The sequence below is a fragment of the Leuciscus leuciscus genome (genome assembly GCF_965113295.1).
Source record: "Leuciscus leuciscus genome assembly, chromosome: 14".
Taxonomy (NCBI): Eukaryota; Metazoa; Chordata; class Actinopteri; order Cypriniformes; family Leuciscidae; genus Leuciscus; species Leuciscus leuciscus.
The window spans coordinates 22,710,319-22,728,917 of NC_138738.1; the positions used below are offsets into that span (position 1 = coordinate 22,710,319).

Genomic DNA, 18,599 nt, shown 5'->3' on the forward strand with positions numbered 1-18,599 from the left:
TGCCACAGGCCAAGTTTAAACAAAAGCTAAAACATGAAATAATAATAAAAATTTGTTTTGCAAAAAGTGCACTTATCTAGTCAGAGGCCAAAAGGGCAGTTTCTTGAGCACCACTTGGGGTCTATCTGTGCACATGCCTTAATCTAGAGTCTAAAAATATTACTGCATGTACATCTTGACTAAATGGCCCATCTGATGGTATTTTACATAGCCTACTAAAAATATGGAACCAGCACAGTTTCTGAACTGAAGATACAAGTGTATTTTCCATTTCATAATGATTACAGTCAGTGTAATGTATCATACTGATTCACATTTCTCACTCATCTGAGGAGACAGTTTTCCCTCCTACACACACCCAGGAAAAAACAAAAAGATCTGTCAAGGCCGAGCTGATGCACAGGAACCAATGAGTCACTATCCTGAGATGCAGTGCAGTTTTTGCAATCCAAAGAGATACACAACATGCCCAAACCAGGGTATTGCCAATAGCAAAAACTCCCTGCCAAGACCAATTCACTTCCCGAAATCTGTTTATGAATAATCATAAACCTACAGTTTCTTTCTGTGTAATGCTATATATTAGGGGTGTAACAAAGGTTCGGAACAGGGGGGAGGGGGGTTAAACAGGTTAAACAGTGGTTTACTGAATAAATTGTGTCTATCTTTAAATTAATTCAGTTTATAAGTTTAAGGATAAAAAAAAATATCTCTGCTAATGCTGTAAACTATGTAGGGAAGCCCTTACTTGCACATTACTATAATATTAAAGGTTAACAACAGAGCCCAAACTATTAGCCTAAATTCAGCTGCTATATATATTTTTTAGATATAATCAACACTCAAATAACAAATTGTATGCAAACTGCACATAAGGCAGTTTTTGCCTTACCTTCTAAATTTAATTATATATTTTTACTCCAATTTGTTGTTGAAATATAATCATTTACACACTGGGTGTCATTTTCATGACAGATATTTTACATACATTAAATAATCAAGATAACACTAACAGGTCAAGTAAAATATAGGCTAATGAATATATAGGGCAAAGGCTAATGAATATATAGGCTAATATAGTGCATATATTTAGTGAAAGAGTTCATTTTTCTAGCTGACTATAGTGACTAACAAGCTAGACACTGAATGACTTGCCTGAGGTACCCTAATGTAATGCTACGTGGGATAGCTATTGTTTATAAGCTGTTTTACTGATGTCTTTCCGCCATTGAAACACTAATTGAGAGATTACACAAGATATAATACGTTTCAGTAAGTTGTACTGTATCTTTCAACATACCTTAAGATGTTCATTCATGTTTATTTGGAAGAGATAATCGCATTCACTGCTGTATAATAATAATAATAATAATAATAATAACAATAATGTGATCTGTCATGCCACATTAAAGAGCGTCAAAACGTTATTTATTGTTTGAATTTCGTGATAAAATTGACATAATTTGAAAAAAATGACACTGTTTCTTATCGAAAGTAACAAAACACAGAACTTATTGCGATTATTGGTGGTTAGGCTACAACGCTGTATTCGTCTTGTACACATAAGACACAAAAATTCACGGGATGAACACGTGTACCGTTACACCCCTTACTTTTAAAATGACTTTTTAATCAAATGTCAAGGAAGAAAGGCTAGGGCTAGGGCTTGACGGGTAGCAGGGCGCATGCCATGAGAGGATCAAGATACATACCGTGGGGGTGTATCGCGGTTTTTCGGTTCGGTTTGAATATTGTTACACCCCACTATATATATATAATGCATTCCAACCTATGTATATATATATAGCACCTGGCTACAGTATTTATTTATTTTTATTTTATTTTTTACCAATATCCAGTTAACAAATATATAGCCTATAGTGTGTTTTTTTTTTTAGAGAGAATGCATTACCAGACCAAATCGCTTTGCTGTGCAGCTTGTAAAGTGCATCGAAACCTGCACTGTGCAAAAGCAGTAACTCAAGCCGAGAGGTTTTGTGTGAGAGATAAGCCAGAAAAGCTAAACATTTCTTAAGGAAGCTTCTCAGAATGTCATACATATAAAATATCATATTCACAACTGAATAATGGTCAATGGAAAAAAAATTATTCTGACAGCTTTCCAGAGGTTTTTATGAAGGCTGGTGTGCGAGTATTTTTATACAATACATTAAGTGTGTGAAACACAAGTGAGCAATTAAATGCAACTATGTACTGGTCCTCTTGTGTCTATATTTAGCAGACTCAAACTTATTGCGAAGAGAGAGAAAAAGAGAGACAGTTTGCAGGGGGGAAAGACAGGTGACATAACAAATGTCAGCAAGATGATAGATAGGAACAGCAGTGCAGGAACACTAGCTGAAACACATTTACACACACTTCCATTACCAGTTTATTTTTAAAATCCTTTTTAAACAGTTCAGTATAAAAAAAATAAAAAAAAGCAGTATGATAAAGTTATCCAAAATCAGTGTAATGGTGATCTTTCTCAAAAAATGTGCCTACTTTCAGTAACAGCTGTCTGCAGGTTTAAACATCCCCTTATTTCAACTAAATAAACCAGACAACAATTCAAAGAAAATGCTGTTTGTAGGTTTCAGTTAAGCAACTGACACCCATATTCAATGACATTTGAATCATACAACACTCAAGCATTAACCCAGAACACATTTGATGTCTAGCTACATGATGAGGTGCATTCCAACCTATGTGTTCCATCATGAGCATGATTACTGTCAATTACATGATTAAGAAAAAAAAAAGAAAAAAAAAAAGACAAGACTGAGAAATTACAATGAGTATAGTATACAAAACTTTACAGTTGTCTAACTTTTACCAGGTTTTATGGAATATGGAAATTGTTTAATATGCTAATGGTATTCTTCTAATAAACACTCTTCCTCCTTTATTTTTGTATGTATTTGTGGTTTGAAGTGACAAGGTCACAACTAACTGTGAAACAATTTAACCTACATATTAATTATATCTGCTAACCTACTAAAAATGACTTTTAGGTTTATGAACACACAAGCTGCCAGCTGCCCTCAATTAACAATTAATCTCATTATCATCTGACTGCAGGGCAATCAGATAGTTTAACAATGAGAGAAAGACAGGTACAACAGAGAACTGTTTGGAGACCAAGAAAAGACAGTCTAGCCATATTAGTGTGAGAAAATGAGGTTAAGGGGAAAACAAGAGAATGTTTGAAGTAACACAAATGAGAAATGAACAGGTAAATGTAGCCTAATCATTAAGTAAGCAACACAAACCTGAAACCCTTGACATTAATTCTTCATGTTCAAAGTCCATTCCTTTCCCCTGCCAAACACAATAAAAAGAGCTAATTTTACCCTGTCTCTCACAGTTGAGGGACCATGATCTCTTCCACTCCTCACAGTCACTGTTGTCATCCAACTCAAATCCAACAGGTGAGGCCTCATCCACTGGTAAGCTTCTGTTTCAAAATCCTTAATCCACTGCCAAGGAAAAGAGAGAGAGAATCCTTATGCTGGCTATTTTCATCTGCTCACTTCTTGAATGAATCTAATAGTTTCTGAAACTTGTGAAAACACACCGCACAATTCCGGCTTGCTTGACCACACACCCTCCCTCTGCACACTCACAGAAGCTCTGACAGCAGTTGTGTGTTTCCAGCCACTCCTACTCTCCCCTTCTCAAGCTCTATGGCTGTTGCCAGGCAACCGGGTTTCAGGGGAGGTCTTGTGGGTGGAGCTGAAAAAAGCTGCACACTGGCTCCTGTATAAAGCATTTGCATAATGCAGGTACACTGTGGCAAGTGCATTTGTTTGGAAAGTTTAGAGGCTTAGCGACTTGAAACATAAAAATAAAAAAAGTGGATCGTTTTCAGATCAAGTTTTAAAGTTAAAAATACATAAATAAATAAACACATGAAAATAAAACTTTTTTCTTTTCTTTTTTTACTTTCAAACTATTTGTAACACCACAAAACAAGGGGAAGTTGGAGGAGACTATATTAATTGCAACACACCACACCACACCACACACAAAGGCACCTAACCTCACAATTTCACTTCCTTCTTTGCTAGACCAGTTTGTATTGTGTGAGTGTGCTTGAGCATGATTCATTGTGAAACTGGATTTGTGTGTGTGGTTGTTTTGCACTATTGCAGACTTTAAAAAAAAAACAACCTTTTATATTTGCAACAGTCTCCCAGAGGTGAAACCTACTCTATCTGCTTTGAAATCTAATCAAGAAACAAATGATATGTACAAAAGCATTAAATGCCAATATATTCCTTGAACTGTCCTGTTTCCTCCCACTCTGATCATTCTAACAAATGACCTGTGATTTCTAAAGCCCAACACTTTGTCTTCTGACCCTTTTTATTCTCACAGTTCCTGTATGTCTCCTCATATCATGTTTCTCACTGTGTGTTTAGCATTAGCTCAAGTACATTTTCACCATCCACAAACCTGTATTCAGTTTCCCGCTTCGCGTCACATTAATACAAGTGACCCCAAATCATACAAAAACACAGCCAGATCTTTCAGCCAAACCTCTTGAGGGAGTTTCAAAACAAACACACTACTACCTTTATGGCTCTCATTTAGACAGTTGTATCTTGTTTCTTCTGGTATTTATCAGGGGAACAGAACGGATGGTGATAATTTTCTTTCACTCTCTGACCTTGGATTTTATTTGCACATTTTAGCTTTTTTAAAAGAGGAAGATTAGGGGAAGGTGGAGAAATATTGAGAAAAAAAGAGAAAGAGAGAGATGGTGACGGGGAGATGAGAAAAAGGGGGCTCTTGGGGGGTGAAAAGCTAATTATCTGGAAAGGAATCTCTCATGGGCTCTCTCACAGAAAGAATTTGGCCACAGGTCCACCAATGGCTGCAAGCTATTTGTTTAATGCAATTTGTTAAAGCTTTGTACTCCTTTCCTTGTAAAGGGTATCAGTGATTCTATTCAGACTTTGCAGTCCAGAGTATACTCGCATGGACAGGCTGAATAAAAGCCTTCAAAATGGCTTTAGAATTTCCTTACATTTCCTTCCCTCCCTCCTTCTTTTTAATCAAAAAAGTGTTCAGTCCTCAATTATTTAGAATTAATGTGTGGGCTTATTACAGTCCATTGTGAGATAAAAAAAAGGGGGGGGGGTAGACTTGCATTGACATCTTTGAGTCTTAAGATAGAATGTGATCCTTTCAGTTTGATAAATAAAAGTTAAAAGTGAAGAATTTAAAGGCCCCCTGAAATCAAAATGTATGTTTTTTTGCTCTTAGTATGAATATGTTAGCCTTAACCCATTTACAGTTTTTGCCCGTTGCTTGAACACATTTTGCAAAACTTCGCTCATTGTGCCAAAACTCTACACACAAGTAAACATGACACAACACTGGGAAATATACCATTCACATCTGTGTCAAATTGAAACTCTACTATCAAAACCTAAACTCTGCTATCAAAACCTAACATTCCTTTGTCAAAATGTAACTCTGATGACAAAATGACACATACTTGCATCATATGCGTACACTTTCAGATCAGGGGGAACACACTAGTCTACTTTATATAAAACACTGCAGTCTTTGATTTTCACTGTTTATTCAGAAGGCATATTTTCAGGAGGCACATTTTCAAACAACCAAAAAAGCAAATAGGCCTACTCAATATTGTACATTGCAGCACTGTACATTGCAGTAACATGAATTCAGATAAAGCAACAAAAAAAAAAAAAATATTTGAAAAAACACAATTCTGTAAACACAGAAAATCATGGCAATTGTGCATACGTGGGCTCATGGATCCCGCCGTCTGTTGGGGTCTGGCCACAGGACCTCATCGACATCGCAAGCAGTGTCTTCTCCCGCTAAGCACCGGGGAAAATATCCCCTTGCATGTCGAAACCATCCATGGATTGCTGTCACCTGAATGTCGCCACAGGCCTGTTCCATTGCCTGCAGAAGAGGCATGTGGGCATGTGGTTGGCGGTCATATACGCGCCATCTCCAAGCCGAAAATAATTCCTATATAGGGTTTAAAAATGGTGAGTAAGGGGGCAAGTATACCACTTCAAATTGATTGTGGTTGGTGAACCACGCCTGGACCAGAGCAGCCCGATGGAAACTGACATTATCCCATACCACTACAAACCTGGGCTGATCTGGTCTGTACAACTATATTATGGAGAGCATCTAGAAATGTTAGTATATGTTGGCTATTGTATGGACCTAGTTTTGCATGATGATGCAGAAGCCATCGAAGGCTTATGGCGGCACACAATGTGATATTTCCCCCGCGCTGCCCCGGGACGTGCACAATTGCCCTTTGGCCAATTACATTATGACCCCGTCGTCTTGTTTTGCTCAAGTCGAATCCAGCTTCATCAATGAAAATGAATTCATGAGGCTGTACAGCTCCATCCATGGCCAAGATTCTCTGTAACAAAAAAACGAACTTTTTGTAGCTGGCTGATTGGTGTTCAGTTTTGCAAGTAAGTGCCTTCAGGTGTGTATTTGAGTGGTTGCAATTACCCGATGTGTTTTGTATTTTGGATACATGTGTTTTCCAAATGGCACCCTGAGATTTCATTTTTGAACGAAGTGTCTTATGTATGAAATTGAGTGTAGTATGCAGGACCAAGTGTGTTGTATAAAGGAGTAAGTGTGTTGCAGAACTGCAACTAGAGTGCAAAGCAGCGCTTTTGTTTAAGGTATGGGTACATGTGTTTGAGGTATGGTAACAAAAGCTTCAAGTTGTGTTACTTTAGTCTAAGCATGGGTCTATAGTGTTCAAGCAACGGGCAAAAACTGTAATCCCAAATTTTTCCCAGACACAAAAATATCCAAATCATGTGTCATTAGTATCCCTTTGAAACAATCAATCATAATTTTTAGAAATTTTCATGGAAAAATGTGTGAAAAAGTGTGTTTTATTTTTTACTGTGTTGTATCGACCATTGGACAGACTGAATATAGGTCTATTTGACCTGTGCAGTGTGTTTGTGTGTGTTTTTTTGTGTGTGTGTTTGTGTGTGTGTGTGTGTGTGTGTGTGTGTGTGTGTGTGTGTGTGTGTGTGTGTGTGTGTGTGTGTGTGTGTGTGTGTGTGTGTGTGTGTGTTTGTGTGTGTTGTATCAACCATTAGATAGACTGAATATAGGTCTATTTGGCCTGTGTGCAGTGTGTTTGTGTGTTTTTGTGTGTGTGTGTGTGTGTGTGTGTGTCTGTGTGTGTTTGTGTGTGTTGTATCAACCATTAGATAGACTGAATATAGGTCTATTTGGCTTGTGTGCAGTGTGTGTGTGTGTGTGTGTGTGTGTGTGTGTGTGTGTGTGTGTGTGTGTGTGTGTGTGTGTGTGTGTGTGTGTGTGTGTGTTTCTGTGTGTGTGTCTGTGTGTAAAATTAGGTAGAAAGTTAGGTAGCAGCAGAAAGTAAGGTAGAACAGTTAGTCTATGTGTATTAGCATAATTTTTTATTACATTTTTAGACATTTTCATGGAAAAATGTGTGAAAAAGTGTGTTTTATGATCGGTCACAATTGTGACCGGTGGGATACTGTGTTGTATCGACCATTGGACAGACTGAATATAGGTCTATTTGACCTGTGCAGTGTGTTTGTGTGTGTTTTTTTGTGTGTGTGTTTCTCTCTGTGTGTGTGTGTGTGTGTGTGTGTGTGTGTGTGTGTGTGTGTGTGTGTGTGTGTGTGTGTGTGTGTGTGTGTGTGTGTGTGTGTGTGTGTGTTTGTGTGTGTTGTATCAACCATTAGACAGACTGAATATAGGTCTATTTGGCCTGTGTGCAGTGTGTTTGTGTGTGTGTGTGTGTGTGTGTGTGTGTGTGTGTGTGTGTGTGTGTGTGTGTGTGTGTGTGTGTGTGTGTGTGTGTGTGTGTGTGTGTGTGTGTGTGTGTGTGTGTGTCTGTGTGTGTGTTTCTGTGTGTGTGTCTGTGTGTAAAATTAGGTAGCAGCAGAAAGTAAGGTAATAATAATAATAATAATAATTCATTACATTTATATAGTGCTTTTCTCGGCACTCAAAGCGCTTTACATAGAAGGGGGGAATCTCCTCAACCACCACCAATGTGCAGCATCCACTTGGATGATGCGACGGCAGCCATAGGTAGAACAGTTAGTCTATGTGTATTAGCATGTAGATACAATGGGTTATCCCATTGCATTTATAGATCATTCAGTAACATTTTTATAGCCTTAGAAATGAAAAAAAGATTTGGGTTGGCCGGTGGGATTAAATGGGTGGGATTAAATGGGTTAAATGTTATAAATAAGCTGGTGTGTTCCAAAGCAATGACAAAATTCACATTTAGGAGGTATAAGCACTCAAAACGTACAGTCTCTCACTTGCGCTAAAATGGATCACGGATTTTTATGGACACGTCACAGAGCAATATGGGTTTGAGATGTGTGTTCGGTTGCTCAAACGCTCAAGTTTTATTCCGTTTTCAGAATGAAATGACAGGAATTTATTCAAACCTCTAACGTTACTATTGAATCCAACGGATCAGCACTTGGATTCGTTTCCATGGTGCTGTCAAGAATGACTCGCAGTGTGTGAGGTAAACTAAACGCTATTGGATATTTGAAAAGGGGGAGGAGACGTTCAATATGTCCCGCATTAGCTTGTTTCCTGTTTCAGTGGAAATTACGTCAATGCATCATATAAAGCTGCGCGTTTCAAGGCACTTCAGTGGGCCTTTAATGTAGCAGTAGGGGACACAACGTTCTAGATGAGCAAGAATCAAGTAATACATTTAGCAAAACTACAGAAAAAGCTAATTCAAACTGTGACTTCGGTCATATACTTTTGGTGCTGATCAACAGAAAGCTGACTGATTTGAAAGTGACTTCTGTGTTAGCTGATTGCTACACTTCAGTTATTTTTGGTCTGTTTATGGTGCGATTTTGTTTCATTATTCGATTTAAAATGAAAGTAGAAAAATTAGAAAATGGCTCATTTATTCATTTAGCCTATCGTTTAAAAAAAGAAAAGAAAAAAGAACGAGAATTCGGCTTGATTTTATATTTTTAGGTTCAGGGGTGGAAAATGGATAAACTGCATGAATATTCAATTTCCAAATGTGGGTGTGCATGAAACGCCCCTTTTCACTGATTCTCTTTCTCATCCAACAACTGGTATAATGCTTTGACGCAAATCGCACTGGACAGGGCCTAGAAAGGGTTTCCTTCTCTAGGCATTGGTTCGACAACCTACGTGCCAGAAAAATATTAGCTGATTATTTCAAAAATAATAATTTAGTTTATATCGCATCTGCACCCACATTACCCATCAGCCTACTTCTTTGGCACAACACTGGTATAAAAATCAGTGTGACAAAGATGTGTGACCAACTGGACAGCGCGGAGATTCATTTACAAACCAGTAGACCAGTATCGAATTACATGTAAATATGTAGCAGTCATAACTTTTATTTTAGACAGCACGCTGAGTTTTGAACAAGGGATGAAGCTGAAATCAAATTAATGTACTGCAAAATAAAGCCACAGAACCATTGCACTGCTGATCCCACGGTGGAGGGGACGTTCTCGCGTCCTTGCGCAAAATCTCCTAAAAGTTATCTAAAGGTGCAACGAAAATCCAGAACCTTTACAGAACACTAGGGACATTCCTAAAATGACGTTTGTTAACAGAGTGTTCCCACATGGTCCTCTGTTGGTCATATAATAACGTTCCCAATATGACTGTAGAGTGACGTTCCATATTAGTTATTGATCACACAGCAATGTTACAAAGAGGACATTTTGGATGTTTACATAACGAAATATTCAGATGGTGGACGTCTCATTAGGGACTGCACAGCAACATTTGGAAACGTCGGTTAAAGGTGGGGTAAGCGATATTTAAAAAACTTTGTTTGGAAGCTAATCGGACCCACACGAACAAACAAGTCAAGTCAAGTCAGGTTTATTTGTATAGCGCTTTTCACAATACAGATTGTATCAAAGCAGCTTCACAGTATTAAATTAAAATAATACAACAAAGTTTGTTTCAAGAGGAATTTATTGATTGATAAAATAAAATTAAATATCCCCAAAATATCCCCAACTGAGCAAGCCAAAGGCAACAGTGGCAAGGAACCGAAAAACTCCATCAAGTGACCTAATGGTGTCCTAAAACTCCATCAGGTGACCTAATGGAGAAAAAAAAACCTTGGGAGAACCCAGGCTCAGACGGGGGCCAGTTCTCCTCTGGCATTTATGAGCTAGAGGCCGGATTGTAGTTTGAACTGTAGGATTATATGAATGCCTGGCTGAAGAAATGCAACTTTAATCTAGTTTTAAACTGGGAGAGCGAGTCTGAGCAACGAACAGTATCAGGAAGACTATTCCAGAGTTTTGGAGCCAAATGCTCTCCCTCCTTTGGTGGTTCTGGATATCCTAGGTATGACCAAAAGCCTTGAATTTAGTGATCTTAAAGAGCGCGATGGATTATAGGGCGATAGAAGATCCGTTAAATAGACTGGAGCTAAGCCGTTTAGGGCTTTATAAGTCAGTAGCAATACCTTGTAATTAATACGGAACTTTATAGGTAACCAATGCAGTGATGATAAAATCGGTGTTATATGATCATATTTTCTTGATCTCGTAAGAACTCTAGCGGCGGCATTTTGGACTAACTGTAGCTTGTTTATTGAGGATGCAGGACAACCAGCTAATAAAGCATTACAGTAATCCAGTCTCGAGGTCATGAATGCATGAACTAACTTTTCTGCATCAGAAACTGATAGCATATTACGTAGCTTAGCAATGTTTCTAAGGTGGAAAAAGGCTGATTTTGTAACATATGAAATATGATTTTCAAAAGACAGGTTGCAATCGAGTATAACACCCAGGTCTTTTACTGTAGAGGATAAAGTAACAGGACATCCTATGATGTTAAAGTTGTATTATGCGAGGTTTTGTGGGCGGTTTTTTGAACCGATAAATATTACCTCTGTCTTGTCTGGATTTAATAAAAGAAAATTACGCGTCATCCAATCTTTTATATATTTAACACACTCTGTCAATTTGGAAAATTTTGCGTTTTCATCCGGCCGTGATGAAATATATATTTGAGTGTCATCAGCATAACAATGGAAACTAATTCCATGTTTCCTTATAATATTTCCAAGTGGCATCATATATATTGAGAATAACAGAGGGCCTAACACAGATCCCTGCGGAACTCCATAGTTTACTGGAGTTATGATCGATTTTTCTCCATTTAAATAGACAAAATGGTAGCAGTCAGATAGGTATGATTTGAACCAGCTTAATGCTTGTCCTTGAACACCAGTATAATTTTGTAGTCGATCTAAGAGTAATGTGTGATCTATAGTATCGAACGCAGCACTAAGATCAAGTAAAACTAGTATTGAGATACAGCCTTGGTCAGAAGCTAAAAGTAAATCATTTGTGATTTTAACGAGCGCAGTTTCAGTGCTATGATGCGGTCTGAATCCAGACTGAAACTTTTCATAGATATCATTTTGTTGCAAGAAAGAGCCCAGTTGAGCGGACACCACTTTTTCTAATATTTTAGACATAAATGGAAGATTTGAAATGGGTCTATAATTTGCTAGATTATTATGATCTAATTGTGGTTTCTTAATGAGAGGTTTTATAACTGCCAGTTTAAATGTTCTTGGAACATGACCTAAAGATAAAGACGAGTTAATAATATTGAGGAGAGGCTCTTCCACTACAGGTAACACTTCTTTCAGTAGTTTAGTTGGTATAGGATCTAATAAACATGTTGTTGTTTTAGATTAAGTGATACGTTTATTTAACTCTTTTTGTTCTATAGTTGTAAAGCACTGTAATTGTTCTTGCGGGGTGATAATTGAAGCTGAATTATAAGGCGCAATTGAAGATTGAACGTTTACAATTGTGGTTCTGATGCTTTCTATTTTCTCAGTGAAGAAGTTCATGAAATCGAACAACAACAACAAATGTGTGTAGCCAATCAGCATTAGGGGGCGTATGACGGTGGAGGAGAGAGAACGAGCAAGAGAAAGATTTGAAGTAAGACTGTTGAAATAGAGATGAGACACAATACAAAAGAGAAAAGCTCAGAAGAAATCACTGGGAAATGAAGGGTTATGATTGGGCAAGAGCTTTAGGCCCCGCGTTAATATTAGAAAAGCTTTCCAGTGCTGGAGAGAGTTCATGGGAAGGCCTGAAAACAGACACGGATGTTGCTTTGATTTCGCTCCAGATGTGAGTAACACTGGGTTTGAGTGTCATTGTTTGTCTGGGGCTGCTGTGCTGTTGGCAACTAACAACAAACTCTTGTTTGTAATTACTATTGTGTACTGTACGTAACATTTTTTGTGCTTCCTTGTCATTCGTTCATCATCTGCGATAATTTTTTTTGTGAAGCATTATTTTGTTGTGCTTCTGCTATGATAAACAGAAATGCACTCTTGGATTGCATGTGTAATGGAGGCCAGCTAGTGAGAGTCGCGCTGACGATTGCTAGAAAATGCGGTGTTTATCGTTATTGTTAGTGCACTCGCCTCGCGTGACGGGAGATTGGTGTTCGAGACCGAATCGGAGCAGGGTGGTGATTGGAGGGTGAGTTTTGGAGGCAGAGCAATGAAGAGAGGGGTGTGTTTGTTTGGGCTGATTTCAAATATCAACAATGTCCAACAGTGTTTTTGAAATATCGCTTACCCCACCTTTAAGAAGCATAAAAAACAACACCATTTCTATTACAAAGAAATGTACTTTTATTAAAAAAAACACTTTTTTTCTTTACACATTTTAGCTTTTACATAATACAATATCTTAACTTTATTTCCTGTAATAGGTATTTATAATAATTTATAATAATAAAAACAATGTTACTATTAGGGATGTCACAATACCAAAATTACAGTAGTCCGTACCAATACCATTGAAAATGTACAGTTCTTGGAATCATGATCTGTTGGACATATTTTACTTTTTTTATTGAACTATTTGAAAAAAAAATTTTTTTATTAAATTAAATCTAAGAGTTTATTATTTATGATGGTAATCATTATAAGTAAATAATACATAACCATTTAAAGGCTACATGTTTAAAAGTAAACATTGTTTATAAAAAAGTTAAAAATAAGCAACCCTCTACGCACATCTAATAATAACAATAATAATAATAATAATAATAATAATAATTATTATTATTCTATGGAGAACTGCAGATCAAATTTATATATTTTAATATCTATCGTATGTCAATGATAAAAAAAATATAAAAAAATAACTTCATCCCTAGTCCAAAACTCAGCGTTGTCTTAAAAAATAAAAGTTATGACTGCTGCATATTTACACTTAAATCGATATGGTCTGCACTTCGCTACAGTGTAAAAGCATCTCTGCAGCAGCAGAAGACTATTATGGTGCTTTTCCACTTCATGGTATGGTTCAGCCCGGTAAACTTTTCCACTGCAGTTGGTGGGTGGGTGGGATTATAGACTGATTGTTATAGTTGTACCGCCTCCACTGCCGTGACATCATCGTAAATGTGACACAAACAAATGCGCGAAACAAACAAACGCACGACACAGGACCAATGGACCATATCGATGGAATGGCATCTTGATTCTTGGCATTTGAATGTTTTTCACTACCCTGGTAATCCAGAGTTCTTGCGAGAGCACAAGTTGAATTTGCTCAGCGAGTTACTCTGGTGTCAAGTAATGATGCTCATTAAATATGCCCTTGTATCCGAGCTGCACCAATCACATCGGGTTATCTGATATAGGCGGGCCAGAGGCGAGCTAAACAGATGACGACAGCGCTGTGACATTGAAGTAATTAGTAAACATTGCAAGATGGCTATGGATGAACACCAGTTGTTTGGAACGGCTTTGGCCGCTACAATGAACAAGTTAGACTTGGCTTTTTATCTAAAACAGGAACAGAGGACGCTGCTCGAATCGTTCCTTTGCAAGAAGGACGTTTTTGCTTTTTTTTTTTAACTAATAAATGAGCCATAAATTTTTTTTTTGCCCGTGAAATTTCACTAATGTCACCGCACCTTAACAAACTTAATCAACACAGAAATGTGGATACAAGATTCTCTTCTTGCAAAGTTCAAAATATGAAATACTTTCTCAGGAACAGACAGACTTTAATAAACTAAGAGATAAAAAGATAACTCATCGAGTTCATCGATGAGGCAGAAGATGTGAAGAAATAACATGCTAAACAAAATGTTTTGACAGAGTGGCTGTAGTTGTTTAAAACAGAACTGTAGGTGTTTGGCCAGTGGATTTGCATGCATACTAATGAACAGAACTGGAGACATCACCCATTAAGGTAATGATTTTCAGAATAGGTTACTCATATACATAGTTAATACGCTAAAAAAGACGTGCAAACATGCACACAGAGAAACTGAGAATACAAACAATCATTTAAATAAGACCAAACATGTTCACACAGACCTTGGTAAAATGGAAGGCAAACGTAAGGAACTATAAGTCTGATAACCAAAGGTGTAGATTTATCACCCAATCCATTTGCCATACTTGAGGAATTCTAGTGATGAAGAAACATCTATCACCATATAAAATGCTTTGCAGGCCTGTGCCAATAATGCAGCTTCACTCCAGCATATTCCAGCCAGAAAACTGTCAGAACTGGCAAACTGCTGAGGTCATCAGATTGGTCAATGTCTTCTGATTTCTAAGAGTCCCTCCTGCCTGCACACACAGAACTCCTGCAGTTTGCAAGGTCTAACTCAATTCAAATTCCAGCGGATTTACCCCTATGAACAAATATCCTTCACATGAGGTCTACACAAAAGAATTTGATAAAGCCTCAGCTGTTCCTAGCACCTCTGCATAGCATTCAACCAAAACTAAGCAATATTAAAATCAAACACATTTAAAGAGATCCATAACTGTAGTTCAATAAAAACTGCTTTGTTCAAAAAACTTCCAATGGAAATTAGTTTATTTTTTATCCAGCTTCTTGATATCTTGGTCTTGGTGTCTGGTAGATGACTAATAAGCCTTCCACTCCATTTTTTAGAACATGGAAAGCTAACAATGTGGCTAGAAGTTAAGCTTGCAGAACTGAGCTGCTTGTAGAAAAATCCCCTCAGCACAAAAGCAGCTACATGCTGACTTTGTAGTCACAGGAAGGATAAAGGAATCGGTCAGAGGCAGAAAGACATGCCAGGCAAAAAGTGGAAAATGCTGATGTGTGGAACTCTTCCTAAAAATGTTTCTTACTGTAAAAAGTCTCTGTCGCTCTCTGTCTCCGATGGCTGTGAATTTGTAAAAAACTCAATTTGTTAAGGCTATACAGTTGTAATGCCTTAACATATTTATTTATTTATTTTCAAGGGGGGGGAAGTATCTCTCTCTCTCTCTCTCTCTCTCTCTCTCTCTCTCTCACTCTCTCTCACACTCCCAGATGGCTGTGAATTTGTAAATAACATTAATGACAGCAGATCAGTTTTGCATGTGCTAAAGAAGGCCACCAGGTTAGTATGCTTACTGAGCAACATGGTACGCATTATAGTCCTTCACGTCTATTGCAATCTCAAAATTCTGGCCAGTTGATAATACCTAGATTATCAAAATCGACTGCTGGCGGTAGATCCTTCCTATTTAGCACCTGAACAGTCTCCCTAACATTGTCCAAGAAGCAGACACACTCTGTCAGTTTAAATCTAGACTAAAATGCATCTCTTTAACCTGGCATACACATAGAAAATTATACATTCATTCAAATCAGTTAAATGATTATTAGGCTTCATAAATTAGGTCAGCCAGAACAGGGAAAACTTCCTATAACACTCGATGTACTTGTTACATCATAAGAAGAATGGTATCTACGCTAATGTTAGTCTTTCGGTTTATTCCGAGATTTACTGTAATCAGCCGGATCCGGGCTGTATCCAGATCAGATAGAGGACCTGCGCCTAGACACTACCACAACGCATGATGTAGTCAGCTGGATCCAGGCCGTATCCAGATCAGATGTGAAGTGTCATTCCTGAAGTGTCAGCAGAGGTTGTGTCAACTAGACTCTCCCGTGAAGAGAGAGTATATATATTATTTATATATATATATATATATATATATATATATATATATATAAATAAATTAACTAAATTAATAACTTTTTACAACAAAATTGAAACTGAACTTACTTAAGCTGGACTGTGACGCTATTTTCTTCTGGAAACAAACTCCTATTATCTCTGTAAAGCTGCTTTGAAACAATCTGTTCTGTAAAAAGCGCTATATAAATAAATGTGACTTGACATGGTAGGCTTATTGTTTAGTAGGCTACAATATGGATTTCTAATACAGATCAGGATGTCAAGATAGTAAAGAATCAGAATCAGAAAGAGCTTTATTGCTAAGTGTGTTTGCACACACAAGGAATTTTTCTTGGTACTGAAGCTTTCCAGTGCACTTCCAAATACAACAAGAAACATTGTAAAAAATACATAAGTATAAAGACACAGTTAAGTTTAGTCATAATAAACATTTACAGATTCTCAACATATTTACAATATTATGAATAATATGAATAAATATCAACTGAGTTTACAAAGATATTGCACTAAGCAGTGGAGAATTGCACTTACAGGCATATGGGGAAATGGCCTGTGGGAAGCAGCTGTTCCTGTGCCTAGATGTTCTAGTGCCCAGCGACCTGAATCGCCGTCCAGACGGCAACAGTTCAAACAGGTGGTGACCAGGTTTAGTGGAGTCTGTGATGATTGTACCTGCCCTCTTTTTCACTCTGGTCCTGGAGGGTGGGCAAGTGAGCACCAATAAACAGTCTCTCAGCAGTCCGGACTGTTCGTTGTAGTCTTCCTATGTCAGATATGGTCGCTGAACCAAACCAGACAGTTATAAATGAACACAGGACAGACTCAATGACGGCTGAGTAGAACTGTGTTAGCAGCTCCTGTGGCAGGTTGAACTTCTTCAGCTGCTTCCTCTTTTTTCACAATGGTGTCAATGTGAGTGTCCCACTTCAGGTCCTGAGAGATGGTAGAGCCCAGGAACCTGAATGACTTCACTGCTGCCACCGTGCTGCTCATGGTGGTGAGTGGGGGAGTCCTGGGGGTGTTCCTCCTGAAGTCCACTATCATATCCACTGTTTTGAGCGTGTTCAGCTCTAGCTTATGACTGCACCAGAAAGCCAGTTGTTCAACCTCCTGTCTGTATGCAGACTCGTCACCGTTGTGGATGAGGCTGATGATAGTGGTGTCGTCTGCAAATTTCAGGCGCTTAACAGAGGGTTCTTTTGAAGTGCAGTCATTTGTTTATACGGAGAAGAGCGATGTACATCATTTTATTATACATACCTACTAAGACCTATTCAGGGCCAGTGCAGGGCTAGTTACGGGTCATTAATTGGCTGGAACTCAGGCCAATTATAGCCCATTTGTGGTCCTAGTCTTTAATCCAGATCTGGGCCACTACAGGGCCGTAATTCTTTGCGGTATGTGGACCAAGGGAAAAGGGGTTCTGTGGAATGGAGCTGGGCCAGATAATATTTGTTATGTGGGACCAGTCTTTCAAACGACTTCATGACTACAGACTTGAGAGCAAGAGGTCTGTAGTCATTAAGTCCAGTGATATTGTTTTTTGGGGGGACCTCAATGATAGTGGAGTGTTTGAAGCAGCAGGGAACTTCACATTGCTCCAGTGGTTAGTTGAAGATCTATGTGAAGATAGGGGCCGGTTGTTCAGCGCAGACTTTTAAACAGGCAGGTGAAAGACCGCCTAGGCCTGATGCTTTCCTAATCTTCTGTTATTTGAAGACACAGTACACATCCTCCACACAGACCATAAGCGCAGGTTGAATAGTAGGAGGGGGAGGAGGGGGATGGGTGGAGGAGATGTTGGAGTATTTGTGAAGTGCAGATCAGAGTGTGGGAGGGACTAGCAGATCCTCAGCCAATTGTTAATTCTCCACAGATCAGAGAGGCATATCTTTACCAAGTGAAGTGGCTGGCAGAAAATAAACCCACTTGGTAAAGATATTAAGAAAACAATAGCTCTGTTCAAAAGTTCTCTGTTTCCTAACATAATCTTTTGAAACAAATACGAAATCTTTTGAGGTAAATACATAGCACACTTAAATTTTGCATAAATATTGCATTTTTAATTACATATTTTAATAGGACTCGTGTTCTTGTCTGTTCTGCCTAGTCTGCACCTGTTCTCGTTTGTCCCTGACTAGTTTACCTTTCTCCACCTGTGTCTAGTTAGTTTCCTCATTTCTTTCTGTGTATTTATACTCCTTGTTCTGTTCTGTTCAGTCCCTGGTCAGTTCTCATTTGAACGTGGTTGTGTATGTCCTGCCTGAGTTAGTTTCAATAAAGACTGTTGTTACCCTCATCTTCGTCTAGTGTCTTCAACGACCACAACAGCGTTACAGTCTGCCTTCACCACAAAGAATACATGTAGTGGTTTGATCATAGCAAGATTTCTTACAAGGCAGAATAAGTAGTTGCCTACCTTTTGGAACAGCATTTCTATGGCTGTGGTTCCTTAAAATGCTTCCTAGGTAGCAAGCTCACTAAGTTTTGAAACAGAGACAGTTCTTAGGCCACATTTACACATAGCCGGG

The 18,599-nt window shown here is 38.2% G+C and overlaps 1 protein-coding gene across 3 annotated transcripts in view; it reads right to left on the reverse strand.

Annotated features, from left to right (window-relative positions):
* Positions 1-16,813, reverse strand: part of rab11fip4b (RAB11 family interacting protein 4 (class II) b) — a 41,229-nt gene extending 24,416 nt beyond the window's left edge. The window contains exon 1 of one of the 3 annotated variants that reach the window (XM_082136901.1): positions 16,600-16,813. Coding sequence is in view for 1 of the 3 variants with exons in the window: in XM_082136899.1 (XP_081993025.1) it covers positions 3,273-3,312 (40 nt within the window). In the remaining 2 variants the exon portion in view is untranslated. Of the gene's footprint in view, positions 1-3,272; positions 3,642-16,599 lie in introns of those variants that run through there. The other 2 variants (XM_082136899.1, XM_082136900.1) reach the window with 2 other exon arrangements.
* Between the last annotated feature and the right edge of the window lie 1,786 nt (positions 16,814-18,599).